This window comes from Rhineura floridana, chromosome 9, assembly GCF_030035675.1.
Source record: "Rhineura floridana isolate rRhiFlo1 chromosome 9, rRhiFlo1.hap2, whole genome shotgun sequence".
Classification (NCBI taxonomy): domain Eukaryota; kingdom Metazoa; phylum Chordata; class Lepidosauria; order Squamata; family Rhineuridae; genus Rhineura; species Rhineura floridana.
Window position 1 is genome coordinate 112,849,805 of NC_084488.1, and position 20,226 is coordinate 112,870,030.

Consider the following 20,226-nt stretch of genomic DNA (forward strand, 5'->3'; position numbering starts at 1 on the left):
GCCGCCCTTTAGAACCGGCCCTGAGTCCTGGCAGCCACCAGAATTAGCAGACAGAAAGGTGTGGAAAACAAGGAAGATGGAGCAGATAGGCCTTAGCAGTCCTGCTGTAGTCTACTTAAGAGAGCAGGGTCATGCCTAATAGGTTTCCTTCTCAGAGACAAACATTGCAACAATGCTTCAAATGTTCCCTGAAAGACAGCTATTGAAAAATGAAATACGTTGTCCTAGCACACTCTATTGCTCCTTTACGAAGTACTTGGAAGATCCATGTGGCACTCCAGTGCCCCATGTGTGCCTGCTGGTGATGGCGATTACTCTGATGTGCTTGGTAAGAGTTTTCTTTACTTCCACAACCAGCAGTGCCTAAAAGCCTGACTGCAAATGTGTGGGTCTGACTTGTTCCACTGATGCCAGTCGGTTGATTTTTTCTTTTCTACACAATAGGTATTGTAGTGCAACAGTAGCATATCCAACACTCTGTTATTTGGCTAGCAAAACTGGCAGCAGGTAAGTCAGTTCATAACATAACTAGAGGTGCTGCACGCTCTAACACTCACTCTTCCAAATATCCACCTTTGGCACCAAGACAATCCATGCCGAAAATACCTCCGGCTGGCTGGTATGAATGCAATACGAGCCCAGTCACTGCATACAACTAAGGGGAGTGGGCCACAGGATCACGTCCTCCATCCCTTGTTCCTCTCTGCCAGCTGCAGCTTGCTTCTTTCCCCCTTTAAATGAAGCAAATTTGGAGCTGCTCCTGACCTGCCTTTGGGAACCTAGTAGCATGATCCTACAGCCCAACACCCATCCTGTAACCGTACAGTTAACCCTCGAGAGAACTTTGCTTCTGTACTGGCCAACCACGGCTTGGATTTCTGCACAATGAATAAGCACAGGAAAGAGAGGAAGAGCTTGACCGCTATGCGTCTCGCTTCAGCAACAGAAACCCAAGACTACTGCAAAGTCAGTTCAGCAGATTCCTGGACGGCCTTCGCTTTTGCTCTCTGCTCTCCAATCGCTCTCTCGCTTCTTTGATCAAGCAAGTCAGCTTTTTACAAAATATTATTTTAGGTACCCTCTGTTTTAAAAAAATAAAAGTCAAATTCATATTCCCTCCACCCTCTTGTCTCATAGGGGAAAAAACAAACAAACCTGCGTATGTGTATTGTTAAAAAAAAGTGGTGGGAAGGGAGGGGGGGAAGCTCAGTTTCCAGTCTGATAATGGGAAGAAGCAAATACGGACATGCAACAGAAGGCGGCACACTGGAACAGAAGCCACAGAGCTCAGCCTGGGACGACGGCTTACTTTTTCTTGTCCTTGTCTTTCTTTTGTTGAGCGCCAGCCTGTTGACCCTGCGCCTGCAAGAGCTGGGCTGCCGCTTTCTTCTTCTGGAAGTTGCCCAGCTCCTCCTCCAGCTCCTTCTTCTTGTCCTCCACTTTCTTCTTCTCTTCCTGGTGAGTCCGCTTTAGGTGGTCGAACTTCTCGTGAAGCTGCCCATCAGACAGAAAGTTGGGAGAAGGCATTCATGAACAGAGAAAGGAGAGGGGAGGAGAAAAATCCGCAGAGGCAGAAAAGCTCTAGTAAGGCAAAACCAGCGCAGGGGGCTCAAAGGAGGGAAGGGACTCTTGGGGCTTGACCTAGGAACCTCGTGGCCTCTTGCCATAACCTAGGCCAGTGGGAACTGTGTGCGCTTAAGCCTCAGCGCCCACTTCAAGCACAGATGGGCATAAGGGGTGTGCAACAGCCCTCTGGATCAGAGCTTGGAAAAGTTACTTTTTTGAACTACAACTCCCATCAGCCCCAGCCAGCATGGCCACTGGATTGGGCTGATGGGAGTTGTAGTTCAAAAAAGTAACTTTTCCAAGCTCTGCTCTGGATTGGCAAGCAGTATAAAGCCGGTGGAATGGAAATAGCAGGAGCCTGGCCTTGGTACCTTCCACTTGTTGAACATGTTACAGCCTGTGGATTTGCCAGCCCTGACATAAATACCAGGAGCCAGGCGGTGGCTGTTCAGCAGATCAGTACCTTTTAGCTGCTGAGCATTAAAACCCAGGCCTCAGGCCCACCTTGCCCCTGCTCTTTCTACAGCTTCAGCTCCAACAAGCGACCTTGCATGTCCCATAACCTCCTGCTGAAGTCCTGAAACCTTTCATAGCACAGGCATCCACAAGGGTGTGTGTGTGTATGTTGTCTGGCTTTTGTTCCACTACAGTGCAAGAGTGCCCCTCCAGATGGCAATAATGCAGTAGCACTGGGGAAAAAGTAATGAAGCGGAAGAATGTGGAGGCGGTGCAGGAGAAATCCACCACTAATTTACAACGATTGCGTCAATGATATGTTGCAGAATACACACACAAAACCACTGGTCCAGGGGGAAGGGGCCATGCATGATCAAGCAGATAATAAATCTGTTTTGTGCTTTCCAAATCACACAGGTGCTCCCATATGGATGGACCCACTGATGACCCCAAGCTAAATCCTTCAATTGCATTTGGAGGAAGGGGGGGGGAGAGAGGAACACACTTACATCCTTTTCTGCTTCTTTCAGCTCGGCTTCTTTCTCCTTCACCCGCATGACAAACATTTGCCTCATCTCTTCTTCCTTTTTCTGGAGCTCGCCCAGGAATTCATTCCTCTTGGCTTCATAGGTCTCTTGCAGACTTGTTATCGAAGCACCCCACAAAAAAAGTGGGTGGAGGGAAAGAGAGCCAAACCTCATTAATATCAAGGATGAAGAATATCAGCAGAAGAACAACAAAACAGAAAAGGAAACAGCTCCTGGTAAATCAACTAAGGCAGCTTTCAGATGCAACATTAAACTATAGTTTAGTACTATGCAAACAAGCCTCAGGCTTGTCTGCTCCCCCACCCCACCTCTCCACATTTCTGTAAGGATATCAGAAGCATTTGTTTTCAATTAACCACAGTTTGTCCTTCAATCAAAACGACGGTTTGTCAAACCGTTTGTCAACTTCAAACTATAGTTTATGAGCTTGGTTTGTTGAGCTAAACCATGATTAAAACTAACTGCGGTTCCTGGTGCAGACAACTGACAAACAGTGGTTAGTTGAAAAAGGAAGCTGACACTTCCAATCTTTTCCTCACACCACGCTGGAGGAGAAGAGGGGAGAAGGCAGTAGGCCCATGCGTACAACATTAAACTGTGCTTTAGCATAACATCCCAACAAGGCCTAAGCCTTCAGACCACCAAATTGGTGTTTGATTGGTGTTTGATAGCTACTTTCGTGATTTTACATTTGTAATTTATGAACAGCCTTCAAGAAAGAGGCTGTGTATCTGGAATTCTGCAGGAATTTTATATATGTGTAAAATTAAAACATTCTATCAACTGTTTCCTAGTAATTGTTGAAAGTGCTGTTTGCTGTCGCTGTTGTGCAACATTCATTTTGGCCTTTGTATAAGCATTGTCAGTGGCACTCCAAGCGCCAGGGACTCTCTGAAGAGCTCTCATATCTAGATAAAACAATTATGCTGATTGCAAACTGTGTTGTTTTTTTCATAAGCAGTTGGAAGTATGGAAAAGAACCCCTTCATAATAAGGACCTTTTTATTTTGCTCTGGAGAAAGTGACGATTTGAACACTGGGATGATCTGAGTTACATAGAAGTCAGTGTTTAGCCATCTTGGTCATTCACATGATTACAAGGAAGTAAGTTCCATAGATTCCACTTGAATTTACTTTGTTCTTAATATTATTATTATTATTATTATTATTATAAATGTCAATTTAAAAAGAGAGAAAAACCTTTTAAAAAAAAAGATGATGGGGGAAAATCCAACACGGGTGCTTCAGTACACACTTTCTTGCACTCTGGTACACACATGTTTATCAGAGCCCAATACATAAAAGGCACCCTGGAGTACCACACTGTGTCAGGAATCAAATCCCCATTTGCTCATAGAGCTCACTCTTTCAACCTAACAGTGACCTACCTCACAGGGTTATTGTGAGGATAAAATGTGACATGAACAAGGGAAACTGCATCTGTATTGGAATCATTTTACAACAGTTTAAACAGTTTATTATTTTATTGCTCCTTTGGGAGGAAGAGCAGGATATAAATTGAATAATGAATAAAAAGTAAATTAGATTACCTGCCTGGCACTGAATAATCCTATGAGTTCATCTACCCCAGTACTGTCTACCCAGTCTGGCAGGAGCAACTCTCCAAGGCTCCAGGCAAGATTCCTCCCCCTCCCCCCGTGTCACTGCTAAAGGAGATATTGAATCTAGACACATTGCACCCCGTGGACAAAAATAAAAAGGGGAGAAGCCCTACCACCAAATGCACAGTTTTTAGCTCCTTGGAGGAACAACAGGACAAAAATGTGATAAAACAATGGCTGTCCATCCCAGCTATATTTGCTTCCAATCAGGATTGCTACAACATGAAAACACCAACAAGTTCTCCGCAGTACAAAAGCTTTTTTAAAAAGGAGCACAAAACTGAGTGGAAAGCAAACAAGGCCCAATTATAAATTATTATCATTTATTTGTTGCATTTGTTAGTCACTGTATACAAAAAATGACTAAAAGAGACTTAACACCCAGATAAAATACAAACAAGTAAAACAAATTTAAAAGCCAAACTAAAAAACGTAGAATACAAAATTCCTAAAATGCTCACCTCAAAATATAAAAAGAAGGACAAGTCCTTGCTCACATCACTAAAAGATGACCACCACAGCAGAGGCTAACTTAACCACCACAAGCCTGGGTAAATAAAACTGTCTTAGCCTGGTGCCTAAAAGCTGGCAATGATGGTGCCAGGCTTGTTTCCCTAGGGAGTGCATTCCACAAAGGGGCCACTACTGAAAAAGCCCATTCTTGTGGGTATCAGCACTTCCCTTGGATGAGGCACACAGAGGAGGCACATGAAGAAACAGCTATCAAAATTTCTGTGTGATGAAAAACACTTCATTTCACCCTCAACAGAGCAAAACAAGACACTCCTTCTATGCTGGACATAGACATTGCCTCCGTTTTTGCTTTTCTTTGAACTACACTGAGGCATCACAAAGCAGTTGCTAATTTCTCACAGCTGAATGCCAGATGTGCCAAGGAGTTTGATGATGTTTTCCGGATACTGAGGAAGCATCTAGCCCATCACCCCTTATCTGCCTTTGTAAAGAAAATGGTTTGCCACCATCTCTTATCCAGCCTGGTTTCCAAGAGTTTATAGAATGCTTATGGATCCTTTGCAGAAAGCAACACCAGCCTGCTAAAAATTCCAGGCTGGTTTGAAAAGATTAAAAGCTCCTACACTTCATTTGGGGGAAACATATCTATTGCTGACTTGTTCAATGGAAAAAAAACAAAGAAAGAACCCTTATCTATGGTTTCTTGTATTTCCTCTCTTTTCTTGCTCTGGAAACTGCTATCTAAACTGGCAAAAAAATAAAATAAACCTTGCTTTTGGCTCTGTCCTAGAACTCCTTCATAATCTTCTCATGAGAGCCACCAAGTGGAGGCCATTTTGAATCCATATGGCAATTGTTACCATTAACAAGTCACTAGAAAAGACAACAATGCTGGGAAAAACAGAAGGAAGTAGAAAACGAGGAAGGCCAAACAAGAGATGGATTGATTCCACAAAGGAAGCCACAGACCTGAACTTACAAGATCTGAACAGGGTGGTTTACAACAGATGCTATTGAAGGTTGCTGATTCATAAGGTCGCCATAAGTCGTAATCGACTTGAAGGCACGTAACAGACAAACCATTAACAAGATACACTGTGATGTAGCAGCTACAGCAAGGGTCGGCAACATTTTTAGGCCTGTGGGCACATTTGGATTTTTGAGCGAGTGCCCTGGGTGCCATTCCCTCTGGCCATGTCTCTCCTTCCCCTAGATCAGCCCCACCCACCCACAAAGAAGCAAAAAATAAAAAATAAAGTGCCCTTGACGCTTCATTTTTCCAAGGGATCTGGGTAAAAGTCAGATCCAGCAGTGTTAATCTGAGCCTTGATATGCACATAAGAGTTGAAAGAGGACATGGGAAAGAGTGTCGCTTTTCCTGTTTCCTCCATCAGCTCTATGTACTCTTCAAGGAAGAAAAAAGTAACCACACTCCTCACCTCATGACCAAGAAGGCAACAGGCCAGGGGAAGGCTTCGTGGGCACCACTGAACCCACAGGTATCAGGCTGGCGACTCCTGAGTTACAGTGTTGGATTCATCAGGAAGACTTGGATTCAAACCCCTTCTTAGATGTGAAGCTCACAGCGGACAAGCCACTGTATCTCACAGGATTGTTATGAGGCTGTCCCCACTTTATCCCCACTTGTGCCATCCTGAGTTCCTTGGGACAGGATACAATCTGATAAGTAAAATAGACAAGCCATTCATTTGCAGAAGGACTGGCCCATTTTCCTCTACAGTACTGTAGACTTCTTGAGTTGGACTTCTGGGGCACGTTGAAGAAACTCAGTCTTTACGTTTAGAGTAAGCCATGGAATAACTGAAACTGGCAATTGGCTGTAGGAAGCCCAGGAGCAAAACAATGACAGACTCAGGTCAGTGCTGGTCCCAACCACAGTACAGCCAAACAGTGCAATGCTCCTGGTTGAGCAACAGTTCCGCTTAAACTAAAAGGCATGGATGCCAAAGAGAATGAATAAGCTGCAAATACTATTCCTCTTTCTCCTCCCCCCATAAAGTATTGGGGTTCATGACAGGCACACAAAGCAATGTTTAGAGGCATTGCCTCCAGAGAACATCTAACACAGCAACATAGGTTAATGTGAGAGGAGTTACCACAGGTAACCTTTTCCCCAACGTTGTGGGTCTTAATGTGCCCTCACTGTTGAAGTAACCCCACAAAAACTGAGAAGGGAACAAAGGTAAGCCCCCAGAAAGGAAACCAAAACACTGTGTGGGCACGCACTCATGATTATAGATGCATATCCGTCTCTACTCTGTATGCCAGCAAATGAATCTATTTGAATTCCCAGGAAACAGTGTGGATGGATGCTCCTTACCCCAATTAGAGAATAACCATCTTCATGAAGGGAGAAATGTTGAAATATACCATGCCTCTAAGAAACTGATTAAGAAGCAGGCTGAGGCAGCAGCAGTAAAACTGGAACCCCAGTTTGGCTCCAGACCAGACAAAAGCCTGGCAGGCTTTGGAGAGAACCTGCTTAGCCACATGGATGGGGAGGAAAAACAGGAGAAGGTAGGTGGGGAATGAAAACCCAACATCATCTGTCACTCTCTAGTGCACAACACCGGCAAAGGAAGCCAAGCTTGGCTTTGGCAGATAAACCAAGAAAAGCAGTGCTCTGAAAGTGATGGAACCCACAGCTGCTTTCAGTGGTGGCTGGTGGACCCTGCTCAGTGGGGCAGTGGAATCCGCTCCGGGTTTTAGTCAGTGAAAAAGCTGTCCAAGGTGTGAATTCCACTGTCTCACTGACATGGAGCCACCAGCCACTACAGGCTGCTTTCCTCCACTTGCGTAAATCAACAGAATAGCTGTTTTTATTAATAGGTAAAGCTGACCAACCAGGACTACTTTATACTTTGAAAGAAGAGAAACTGACTCTAACAGCCACTCACCCTGCCACCCAGTGAAGAGAAAGGATTGTCTTTAAGTGACTACAGGAAAGCTTTTGTAAATTGTATGGATCTTTTCTGTCTTTTCGGTCACTGATATGGCACTAATGGACTACCCAGCTACGTGCAAACAGGCAGACTTATTAAAAAAAACACTTTGTGACCTAGTAACTTTTGTAGATTTTGCAGTGCTCACATACCCACATTATTAATATATCCAGGGCTGTATGCATTCCTTGCCATCACTGGGATTGCTATGGAAGCATAGAATTTGACCTCTAGTACAGAGTCCACCATCTTGCATATCTCAGCTTGTCTTTCCCTTACAGCCGAGTAGATAAATTTGCATACGGGGAATACATGATGAGGTATCATCTCAAAAGCTGTAAGAGATGGGGAATTGTTTCCAGTGGTCAGGAAAATGTTACTTATTACTTTAGTAGTTTAAAAGAAAAACCCAGCTATATGATAATGTCCTCAGCCTTGATAGATCAATGGGAAGGCTGATCCATGTGCAGCCCCTTCCAGTGGAGGCTGGTGTGTTAGGGCAGTGTTCGTCAGCTTTGGGTACCCAGATGTTGTGGACTACAACTCCCATGATCCCTTGACCAATATAGCTAAGGTGGCTGGGGAGGAAGGGAGTTGTAGTCCGAGAACATCTGGGGAACCAAGGTTGAAGAACAGTGTGTTAGGGCAAATGGAGCACTGCCCCACCATCCTCAATCTGCCCTCAGCCGTCCACCATCTGTCTGCCTCCTTAGTTACGAAGGGAGTGACGCTGCCTGGCATTCACTCTGGCTCTGCCTACTCTTAGCTCCCTGCCTTCTGCCCTACCTGTCACAATGGGGACCAGCCACCAGTAGCCACTTCCATCCCTCTCCCATGGAGGGAAGAGCCTGGAACCTGAATTGTTATGGCTAATTGCTAAGGGAGGACTGACACTCACTCACTCTCACACACACACTACATAATTATACTGTGCCTCGATGTGGATTGATTAGAAGCTGCTATAGGAGCCAATCTTGCCTGAGAAACACAGGGTATGAATAGAATAAATGTCATTTATGAAGATCTATCTATAATATTCATACTATAATATTCAGAGGATTCCCTGAATCCTCTCTCTCAGTCACTGCAGTCAACAAGTTTAAAACTTCAGTCTTAGAAGCAGCATGCTACATTATAAGCATGAAATGTGCACCATTTATTCTCTTTACAGAATCTGGGTCAGCACTAGGGAACTGCTAGAATTCCGCCCAATTCGGATTTGGAACCGATTTCCCCATTAAATCACTTATTCTCAATTGCTGAGGATCAGATTTTAATGTAGCCAATTTCCACAGCTATTTTTGAAAATGGACTTTAAAAAAAAATCCATTGTAAGAATGATAATTTATCAATAATTCCTTTTAAAAATCAGTATTTTCTTTTAAAATACCAATATTAATATTGATATTTTTTCAAAGTGAAAAAAACACAGATCAGGAAAAACAGCAGTCAGCAGATACAGAACGAACTCCAATCGGTGCCAGCCTGAGGCTGATGGGATGTTTTCGAACCTGCACCGGACAAAGGCTCCCATTCCTGGTCAGCACACACCGTGCACTACAGACATTCAGCACAGCTGTAGTTGATCTAGCTGTACCAGTCTTCAGCCTCCCTAAAGAGCACTCCTTGGATAGTGTCTCACTCTGTTTCTCTGTTAGCACACACAGCTAGGGTGTGAAATGTTAAGAAGACACAGGCTGTGAACACACTAGTAGCCAGGGCAAAGAGTTTCCATTAGCCACACCTGGAGGAGGAACGGGCTGATCTGCTGATCAATTGTGAAGTCTCTTTGGAGCTGAATAAAAAAAAACACAACGTACTCAGACTGCTCCTACCAGGTTTTATAGTAAAAAGGGGTGGGGTTTGACTAGCATTGCGTGCCCCCGTTTTCAGAAGAGAGGTGGAGACACCCTGGAATCGGCAGAACAGGGAGCATGTTTCTGCTGGAAGACTACTTAAAAGTGCTTTGAAGTGTTCAAAGTGTTTTGTGCGCTTGTTCTAATCCTCACAACAGCCTTGGAAGGTAGGTCAATGTTATCCCAAAATTCTGTATGGGAACGGCCTGCCTAAAGGCCATCTAATGAACCTGTGGAAGAGGCAACATTCAAAACAAGGTGTTGCTGGTTTGTAGCTCAATCTGTTAGCTACTCTACTACATCAGTTCTGAAATTCTTACAGGAGAACGTCTTATGCATCTGCTCTGGAAATACACTGAGCTTTCCTTTCCTGCTGGTTTTGCAGCTTTCCTGCCCCTTCCTTACCTGAATGGCTTGCTGTCAGGGTCTGTGTCTTTGAATCCCATCTCTTCAAGCTTGCAGCGGCGATAGAGCTCATAATGTCGGCTGTGAGTCTGCTCCCTCAGGTCTTCCATGTTCACTCTTATCAGCATTTCACGCAGCTTCACAAAGTCACAGTGGTTTTCATTTTCAACTACAAAATAAACAGGAGGCAAGGTTTCATAAGGAAGAAAGAGCTCCTCAACTATCTAAAATTTAGTTTTACATCATCCAACCCCCCAAAATGAAAGCTCCAGATTTTCCCTGGAAGAATACTAGTCATAAAACTAGTTCCATCACTCCAACAGATTTTCCCAAGAGCTTAATGCACTTTACGTACATTATTTCAACAATTGTTACAACAATCCTGTGAGGTAGGCCAGTGTTCCTACTTTACAGATGGGTAGCAGAGGTGGAGAGTTAATGGCCTGCTCCAGTTAGCTCATGGGTGAGATGAGATTTCATGAATGACGCTCTTTAAGCATTACAGTACAGCAGCTCTCTTTCTTCTGTGTGTGAAATGGGACAATCCCTTCTAGCTTCTCAGTGAAAGCCACAAGGGAACAAGTGTATATATTTCTTTGCAAGAGACACAAGAAATGGAGCATATATAGTGCAACACTCAATCACTTCCAAAATGTCAGGTGTTCCCAGCCATCATTTCTAGGAACAATTGTCACTTTTATATTCCTGAAGTCTCCCCAACTTCCCAACCAAATGTTTTTAAAATCCCCCTCTGTACCCCCAGTCAATACTCCTTTCTATAGCTCATGGTTATAACTTATGGAGGGAGGAGATTCAGCCTCCATGCTTCAGCAATGGCTCCCAAATGGATTCCTAGCCAGCAATGCTGGGCTTGCTAATATTTTAGTGCTCAATAATATGTGGAGTCTTCAATATAATACAACTGTAAATAGCTTAGTTCAGTGTGCACTTTAATCTGGGTGAATCTATAAGTATGGATCAGAACTTGGTCCTCCAGATCAGAAACTCTACCCAGATACCCAGGGCAAGAACTCCCTTGTGCACACAGGAGAGATCCAGGAGGCACCCAAAGTTCCAGTCTTTGCTTGTTCACTTCTTAGGGAACAGTTCTGGGCTATGCTTCTCTGTGCACATAGAGCAGTCCGCTGCCACTGAAGCGCATGGACCAGCCTGCACATGCACAACCTCCATGTGCTCATTGGACCACACATGGAGCTTTCCAGCAGCGTTCCAGAGGCCAGGATCTTAAGGACCAAGTCATCAGAAAGGTGCAGTCAGGCAGGGTCAGATGCATCTTCCTTTGAACAGCAAGTGTATGCACAGCACAGCTAAGCACTCTTGAAAGCTGAGCTGAGTTTGCAAAACATCATGGGGAGGCAGTGGAAGAGAAACCATGCAAGACACCACACAGTGCACACAAGCCCTTGGTGCGCCTGACGTAGCTCTTTGGGTCCCTCTCAGCCACCATCTTAATGCTTTTCATTCCCCCGACCCTTTCTTTTTTGCTGCTGCTTCAAGAAACTGGGGTTTTATAGCATCCATGCATCACCCCCATTTCACTCAACTGAAGCTGAGCAAGCAGATTTGTTGTCGTCCCCCCTACTGACATACCCTGCACAACTCCCCATGGGTATTGCCTGGCCTTGGCCATCTTGTTGCCGATCTTCACCTCTTCGGTGCTGCCAACAACGGCAAAAGGCAGGTGGACCTACAAGGCAAGAGACAGAGAAAGACCCTGAGTGTCCTCAGTTGTTTTGTTAGACATATTTTCCTTTTGAAAAAAAAAGGGGGGGAAGGACACACTTTAATGATAACTGTGCTGGCTTTTGACAATTCAAAGCAGGGCCGGCCCCAGGCACCCTGGGGCCCTTGAGCACCAGCTCTTGAGCACTCCTTGAGCACTCCCCTTCTGCGATTTGCTGCAGGATTGGTACCGCAGATCGCAGGTCGGGAGATCACAAGCCGCCCACCATTCTCCCTACCTTTCTCTGCTGTTTTTTTGCGGCTGCATGCACAGGTTTGCCATCAATCAAGATGGCGGCCAAGGTTTCCCTAACGGGCTGAAGCCTCTGCCGCCATCTTGGTTGATGGCATGCATGCATGCTACACGCGAGCATTGCTGCCATCAACCAAGATGGCGGCAGAGGCTTCAGCCCCTTAGGGAAACCTCGGCCGTCATCTTGATTAATGACAAACCTGCGCGCGCAGTGCATGCAGGTGCAAAAAACACCAGAGAGAAAGGTAGGTGAAGCGGGGGAATGGTGGGCAGCTCTGAAGCTCCTGCCCTGCTATCTGCGGCAGCAATCCTGCCACAGATTGTGGAAGGGGAGCGCAGGGGCCCCACAGGGGCCCTTGTAGCCCCAGGAGCCCTCGGCTAGTGCCCCACCTGGCCACCCTTTAGAACCGGCCCTGATTCAAAGGTTATTTAAGTGTCTCTGGAATACAGCCCAACTCTTTGAAGGGGGAGGGGAGGGAATCAAAGGCAGCAAGAGACAGATCAAAATAGCCTCCTTCCCCAGGAATTCGTTACAACCTTAGCATACACATTTTGCAATATTTGGAGGCAGTTCATTATGGTTCATTATGATTATTAATTGATTTACATACCTTTTACATGCCAAAATGGCTTCCAAGCAGTTTATAACAATAAAATCACTTATAAAATACATATGTAATATACACAATGACAATTGAATCAGAACATTAAAATATCAACCAGTTAAAAACATGACACTTAAAACGGTTAAAAGCAAACACACCAGTTAATAAAACCAGAAGTTCAAGAGCAGCGGTGTCTTCAGGAGCCAACGGAATGCCTATACTGATGGAGACTCTCATATTTCAGCAGCAAATACTTATGGGTATTCCATAGGTTTCACACAGGGAGAAGTAAAGAGCTATGCAATGCACTGAAAGTATGTCCCTAACCACTGGGAACTTTATTTAGCCTCTCCTCTCTCTTCTGAGATTAACCAGTATTACACACACACTTTCAAGCATAACTCTGCTTGCTTTTTAAAAAATGAAAGTCGACACTCTCAAGAAGTTGAATCTTGAGCTCAGTACTACATGCCACACTTCCTTCCATGCTCCTGCAGAACTGTGGCATATACATCGCCTTCCTAAAGAAGAGCTAGATTATTGGTCCATCTGACACAGCACAGTTTACACTGAGTGGCAGAAACTCTCCAGGGTTTTAGAATGGGAGCCTTTCTCAGCCTTACCTGGAGATGCCGGGGATTGAACCTAGGATCTTCTGCATGCAAATTAGATGTTCTACCACTGAGTGAGGGCCCTTCCTGGAACTTCACATATGCAGTTCAAGCCATGGTTGTCTCCCACAGCCAGATCCGTGTACTGGAATTATTGCTACAGAACACACGGATCTGATTTTGGATGAGAGTCCTGCACTATCAATCCACTCACTACATTTTTTTTCTGGTGGGTAATAATAATAATAATAATAAAAATATTAAATGGGGCCTGAGAACACCCACACCCTCCCAAATACACAGCAGCTGGGTGTACTTTCCTTCTTGGACAGCTGAGCAGCATCTACAAGGCATGGCAGTAATGAATGGGCTGACGACACCACAAATTGCCCTGGGAAAGAAAGGAGTGGCCACTAGAGAGCATTATGACTCAGACGCCACTCCACGCTCATGGCCTGTGTCCTCCTTGTTCTATTTGGATGCTCTTCTGCAGTTTACATACAGATGGCCCACAGCAAAAGTCAGTGCTGACATTTCCTAGGGAGTGGGGCAGGGTGAATGGAAGGAAGTCAAAATTCTACCAACTCCCCACCCCATTTTATTAGCTTTCACTAAAGGAGGAAGGAAAAGGGGACATAATAAAGAGAGGCAGGAAGGCTGGCTGCGTTCCAAGGTGTCTAAGCCAGCCAGCCAATGCAAACCTTGGAGGGAGAATTCATAGACACACCTTTCAAAAGGGTCAGCAAAAGGTACGTGAGAGAATAAAGCAGCAGTGCTTAATGGTAATTGGAGAATCATGCCTGCACATATACACCTACCAACACTTGTATTCTCCCAACCGTAAAACACACTAAGAACATAAGAAGAGACTGCTGGATCAGGTCAAAGGCCCATCTAGTCCAGCATTCTGTTCTCAAAGCGGTCAACCAGATGCTCACGAGAAACTTGCAAGCAAAACACGCCCATAATAGCATTCTGTGGTTAGTACTCCGTGTCTGACTTGACAAGCCACAGTAAAGTTGTAGTCCTGCCTGAAGAGGCGACTGCAAGAGAGAAACAGGGGTGCATGTCTCGAATGGTTGGAAGCTCCAGTTGTGATTCAGCTTCCAATTATGGTTGGAGAAACCATGGTCTGGGGTGATGTCTGAACCAAACCACAGGTTCAACATTTCAGATACACAAGCTGGAAGTTCCATGTCCCTGGCCAGCAGTTTATTTTGCTAGAAGACCACTTTGGAAAATGGAAAAAGTCATGGTCAAACCAACAAACTTCCCCCCACACCTCCACTGCGGCCTGCTATCACATCCCATTGCTACAGCTACTGCTCATCCACCCTCCCCACTATTGGAGTTTGCAACTGGCAGTGTAGATGGCACCTTCAGAAAGCTGGGTTTGGCCTAAGGGCCACTAAGTTTTGAGCATTTCTGCATAGAATTAATTCTTTAGTGGGCTTTTAACCGTACAATGCATTAACACCCCCACACACACACACGCCAAGGCCTGGTCAGAACAGAGCACTTCATTTCCTCCTGCGTTTCCTGAGCTTCAAACCAAAACCTCAAAACTGCATTGAAGCTTTTGGAATTTACCAGTAAACAGTAGCTGAGCTTCTGCCTAAAAAAAAAAAAAAGACGTGCCCAACCCAGTCTACTTAGCCATAAAAGATGCCCTTAGGATTTTCCCCCATCCAGGATATTGTGCATTTAGAAGGGAGAGCCAAAGACAAGAGGAAGCTTGGCCTGTGTTTTCGGTCTCCCGGGACCCCGCCAGGTGGTGTTTTCATTACACCGTATGCAATTCTGAAGGGCTGGTTTGCAGTTTGGGGGAAAGGCCAGCGGCCATGCCCAGCTTGGCAAGAACTGGGCAGATGGGTGGGGAGAGGCTCTCAGTTACAGGCTGTGTGGGACAGCTGCAGCTATGGCATTTCTGTGACTGAAATAGCTGTCTCTCCTCCCTGCTCCCTTTCCCTTTTTGCAAGTGCCAACAACGGCTCAGCTTCTACTCCACGCTGTGGCAATGACCGAGCAGGAGCAGCCTGGAGCAGCCTCAAATCCTGCCTGCTTCTCTTTGCACAATTGGGCTCCTCAGCCACTCTCGCAATCAGCAAGGCTGAAAGGCCAGGAAAAGGTGGCGTTTCCCTTTCACCTTCAGCTCAGTGATTCTAATTTAAGGGGGATACAGCTATCAAGGGCTACTAGCCACGAGGGTTAAGTTCTACCTCCACTGCTGGAGGTAATGAGCCTCCGGATACCAGTTGCTGGGAATCCCAGGTGAGGAGAGAGCGCTGTTGCACTCCAGTCCTGCTTGCAGACTTCCCAAAGGCATCTGGCTGACCACCGTGAGAACTGGATGCAGGACTAGGTGGGCCTCTGGCCTGATCCAGCACGGCTCTGCTTATGTCCCAATGCTTGTTAATTAGCTAGCTCACAGAGGTGGCCAAACCACCCCCCTCGTCTCACCCCAGAATAACATCTTTATCATTTTGCTAAGTGGAAAAAAGGGTTTTTCCTGCATATCGGATGCACAGAGGTGTGGTCATTTGTCTGGGTTCATTGGAAATATAAAACTGGGGAGGCCACAGCTATTCTAGATTAGCTCACCAGAGTAAAAAGGAGCTGATCTTGTGTACGTAGAAGCAGGGCTGTCCCAAGGTGAGGTCGACCTACAGAATCTAACCAGACTGGTTAATGAATCTTGGTTTAACACTAGCAATGGGTCATTTCCTTCCTTTGCACCTGAGAGCAGCAGCTAAGGGGAATGGTAAGAGACTGCCACCTCAGGATCACTCCCTCCAGCATCCTCCACTGCTTAGTGAAGGCAATCACCAAGAAGAATCTCAACTTACAAAAACAAATGCCACCCCCATCCCCAACAAGTTCACTGTCCACACACGAATACACACAGAGAGCGATGGATAAGGAAGCACCACCTTCATTTTCTACCACAGGTATCTGATGAAGTAGCCCCTTGCCTATGAAAGCTCACATATCCTGCAGTAGAAGCATTACTCTTGAAGCTACCACAGGGCTCTACACTTTGTTATTGTTGATGGCATTGTTTTCTTGGAGACAGGCCAAGCCCACTATTGGTTCCTTGAAGCAGGATTTTCAAAGATTGGCTTCACATAAGCAAAGACAAACTGTGCCTGATATCCCATAAGGCAATGGTTCTCAACCTTTTTTCCCATGGACCACTTCAAAATCACTGAGGGGCTTTTTCTGCCTGTTGTAGCAACTGTAATGCACTGTACAAGGTCCTGTCTGGGTTTAATTGGACTTTTATTGCTTCTTTAATTTCTTATATTGTATTTTATTGTTATACAATGCTATTGGAGGTTGCTGATTCATAGGGTCGCCATAAGTCGAAATTGACTTGAAGGCACATAACAACAACAGCAGCAACTTGAATTCTGCAGAAATCTATGGAATAAAAATGCAAGCCGTCTCATAGACATGCCATGGACCACCTGAATGAAGTTTGTGGACCGCTGCCGGTTCACGAACCACAGTTTGGAAAACCCTGCCATAAGTGGTTACTTGCGAACAAACAGCTCTGCACTGTTGTATGCTCTTGGGACACATGAAAAGGAAAGGTAACTGAGGGGGTACAGGAAGTGCCACCCTTACAGACGGCTTTGGATAAGCTGGTCTGGTTGCACTAGGCTGCTTTCAAGGTGTAGTTGGCTTAGAAAGCCAAAGACTGACACAATGCAGCCTGTCTTTCAAAGGCATGGATGGATGACCCAAGGGAAACAAGGCTTACACTCATTGTAGCATTAATCTCAGCCACTGTCTCTTCGTCCGTCGGGAACTGATAGATCTGGACCCCGTTGCTGACCAGCTCACTCATGATTTTGCTCTTGAATTTATGCAGCTCATTTTTCGCAATGGTGTCAGCTTTGGCTATTATGGGGATAATGTTCACCTGAAATGCAAACAGAGCACAGTCAGTCATACCTGATGGGGAAGGCTCCAAGGGCAAAGAGGAGGAGAAGTGGGAAGTTTAGAGAGCACTTCTTGGGAATCGGCAGGGCACACGGCAGAAAGTCTCCTACCTCCCCCCCGATGCTCCACGCAATATTAGGCATTACATCCCTTCATGACAATCATACCACACCCCCTCACAGCTGCACACCCTCACTCGCTTGCTTGCTTTTGGTCCTCATCTCCACACTCCTCAGTCCTTCCCCTGTGCATCTTTTCCCACAACAACAGAACTAGGAGCCAATCGGCATGAAAGGGGAGTGTGTTAGCTACTGAGAAGAGTCTTCTCAGTGGCCAGCTCATCTCATTTCATTCCAATTGGCTTTAATCCGCAGGAAAGGACAATAAAGCACATTAGAAGATTTGTCTCAGTGGCCCACACATTCCCTTTTCATGTTGATTGGCTCATAGGACACTGGAGACATATGGACCTGGTTGGGACCCAGCTCCCAAAAAAGTAAGGGTTCTAAGATCCCCCAAGACCGCAGCCAACTACACCTCTGAGTAGGCACTGTAAGCCGCAAGCGGGATAATACTTCACACTTAATACTGTCCTTTAAGAGCGTTCAAAGCACTAGATCTGTATAATCTTGGGAGCCATAGACAACTAGCTGTGCATGCAGTGTTGTGGGCCCAAGCCTGTGGAACACCGTCCTGACTGAGATGATACGTGCACCCTCCTTGCTGAACTTCAGGAGCGTGACAAATACATTCTTATTTCAGCAGGCATTTTTAAGGTAGCACTCGGTTTTATCATGAATATTTATTGTTTTACTCCCTGCATGGTTTATTTTTATGTACACCACTTAGAAATGCTAGTGATTTAATGGTACATAAATGCCTTAAACAACAAACAAATAAAAACAATGCTGCCCAAGAAACTGCTCCTCAGATGGGGCACTGCTGAGAGTACCGCATGCCCGGGAGGTGTGCTAAGCTTGTGCTAGAAACCGCACTTTTATTGCTGCAACTCCAACCTTCTGGAATCAACTACCATCTGAAATTAGACAGGCAACTAGCGATATTTAGGTGGATACTTGAGACATTTTTGTTTAAGAAGGCTTTCCCTGAAGTGTGACCCAGTAATTTACAGAATATTAACTGATTTTTTTAAAAAAAGAAATGGTTTTATTTTATTTTTTTGAGTCTGTTATCTTTTGGTACTTTATTCCATTTTATCTTATCGCGTACTGCTTTGATAGCTTCTGGCTGTCAAGCAGTTTATAAATCTGCAAAATTTGGCATGTGTTTTCAAATTTTTTTAAAAAAAATTTAAATTGTGTTTTAAATTGTTTTTAAAAGATGTGTTTTAAATTTGTAGATTTGTTTTTAATGTTTTTAGTTACTGTAAACCGCCCAGAGAGCTTCGGCTATGGGGTGGTATACAAATACAATAAATAAATAAATACATAAATATTATACAGCCACGAGAGTGGCTGTATACTATAGCCAGTGTGGGTTTTTCACATTCCGCAATGTTAAAGGCACATGTTACCAAATTCTTCCAAGCTACACAGCAAGTGGATTGGACTGTGAAAGACCAACCCAAATTGTGTTTGCATTCTGACAAATTTGTAGGGCAGTCCAATATCTCAGAGAGGAGGTCGGGTCTCCTGCTCCCCTGGTGCATTCACTATAGCTGCCCAATTTCCCTGCTTTTAAAAGTTTGATAGAAATATCTATGGGCTATAGGTACATTCTTAAACTGCAAGGTTTTTTGCCTATTAGTGAATATACATACATATATGCATGCATGCATACAAACAATCCTGTAAGGGAGGTCAGTACTATCACCCCCAAATTGCATGGGTGGAGGAAACTGAGATTGAGAGTGTGTGTGGCTTGCCTAAGGCCCCTAGTACATAGCAGAGGCAAGACTGAAATGGGGGAACCTCCTGGTTTGAAACTCAGTCTGTCAACCCCCATGCTACACCAGCAATCAGGAATCCACCCTGGAAAAAACTGGTATGACTTCTCCAGGGACAACTTCACCCTGAGCCCTTGGAACAGGGTGTTAAAAAAATAAAACACAAACCAAACCTACGAAGATTGCAAAATAGTGCAGTAGCTGAAGGGAAAGGGGAATCGGATTCGACGGCATCTGTAAGAAAGTTGAAATCTGAGTCACTTTACTCTGAAAACAAGATAGCGTTATGAATCCCTGTACCCAGTGATTCCCTCCACACTGCTGCAAACATCAAAAGACAAAATGTTGTGTGATAGCTTGAAGAAGGCTGCCTGATCCAAAGGGAGGACACATGCAATAGCTCCACACGCTGATGGGGCTGTTTGGTCAATCTAGTGTAGCAAATCAAAATGGTGCCTGACCTTTTCATATGAATTCACAAAGGAGGGATGTGACTCATACACAACTCCCCCACTTGGTTTCTTTTTCTGGGCAATATTAGCCCTTAACGAATGTTGAAATCTCACCCAGTATAACTAATTGAATTTGAAAGCAACTCCGGCTCCAGGTGAGTCAGAAGAAAGAAGCACCCAGCATAGAGGCTCTTCATACTTTAACAATGCGCTGATATTGGTCCAGGAAGAATTGCAGTTGTTTCCTTCCAACAAGGTAGTGTAGGATAATGTCCCACAAATCAGAGCCATATCCCACTCTGCTACTCTCTGTGGCAGGGGTGGGGAACTGGATCCAGCTGGCAGACCACATCTTTAATTCTCCACCCACCCCCATGGACCAACTTTGGTAGGGGGTGGGGCTGCCCACCTGTCAATCACCTGACATCATGCAGCAAACCTGTGAAGTCTGTTTGCAGGCATAGTTTAGATTCAAACCGCACCTGGAAACAAAGTGGGGCTCACTAACAGCGAGCCCTAAATGTTACTGCAGCCAATCCCAGTGGGGCTTGCTATCAGCACCAATCAGCTGATTGGCATCATCAGTGAGCCCTGCTTGCAATGCAACAATCAGGAGCTCAGTTTAAGCTCCCAATTGTTCTTTTGTAGGCATGCCTTCACCTGACATGATGTCAAGAGTGGAGCAGGCAGGTGTGGTTTGGGGGAAAAGGACATCTCAGGCCTAATTAAACTCACAGGCCAGAGAATACCCACTCCTGCTCAATGGTACCTAAAATCTGCCACAGGGTGTCTGCCTCAACTGACTTCATGGCAAGGTTGCC

The 20,226-nt window shown here is 45.2% G+C and overlaps 1 protein-coding gene across 11 annotated transcripts in view; it reads right to left on the minus strand.

Annotated features, from left to right (window-relative positions):
* SEPTIN11 (septin 11) overlaps window positions 1–20,226 on the minus strand; it is a 104,167-nt gene that overhangs the window by 24,907 nt on the left and 59,034 nt on the right. For all 11 annotated transcript variants that reach the window (XM_061583325.1, XM_061583329.1, XM_061583331.1 and 8 more), the window contains exons 5-9: window positions 16,866–17,027; window positions 11,502–11,598; window positions 9,891–10,059; window positions 2,532–2,664; window positions 1,310–1,494 (exon numbers count right to left, since the gene is read on the minus strand). In XM_061583325.1, coding sequence (XP_061439309.1) covers window positions 1,310–1,494; window positions 2,532–2,664; window positions 9,891–10,059; window positions 11,502–11,598; window positions 16,866–17,027 — 746 coding nt within the window. The remainder of the gene's footprint in view (window positions 1–1,309; window positions 1,495–2,531; window positions 2,665–9,890; window positions 10,060–11,501; window positions 11,599–16,865; window positions 17,028–20,226) is intronic.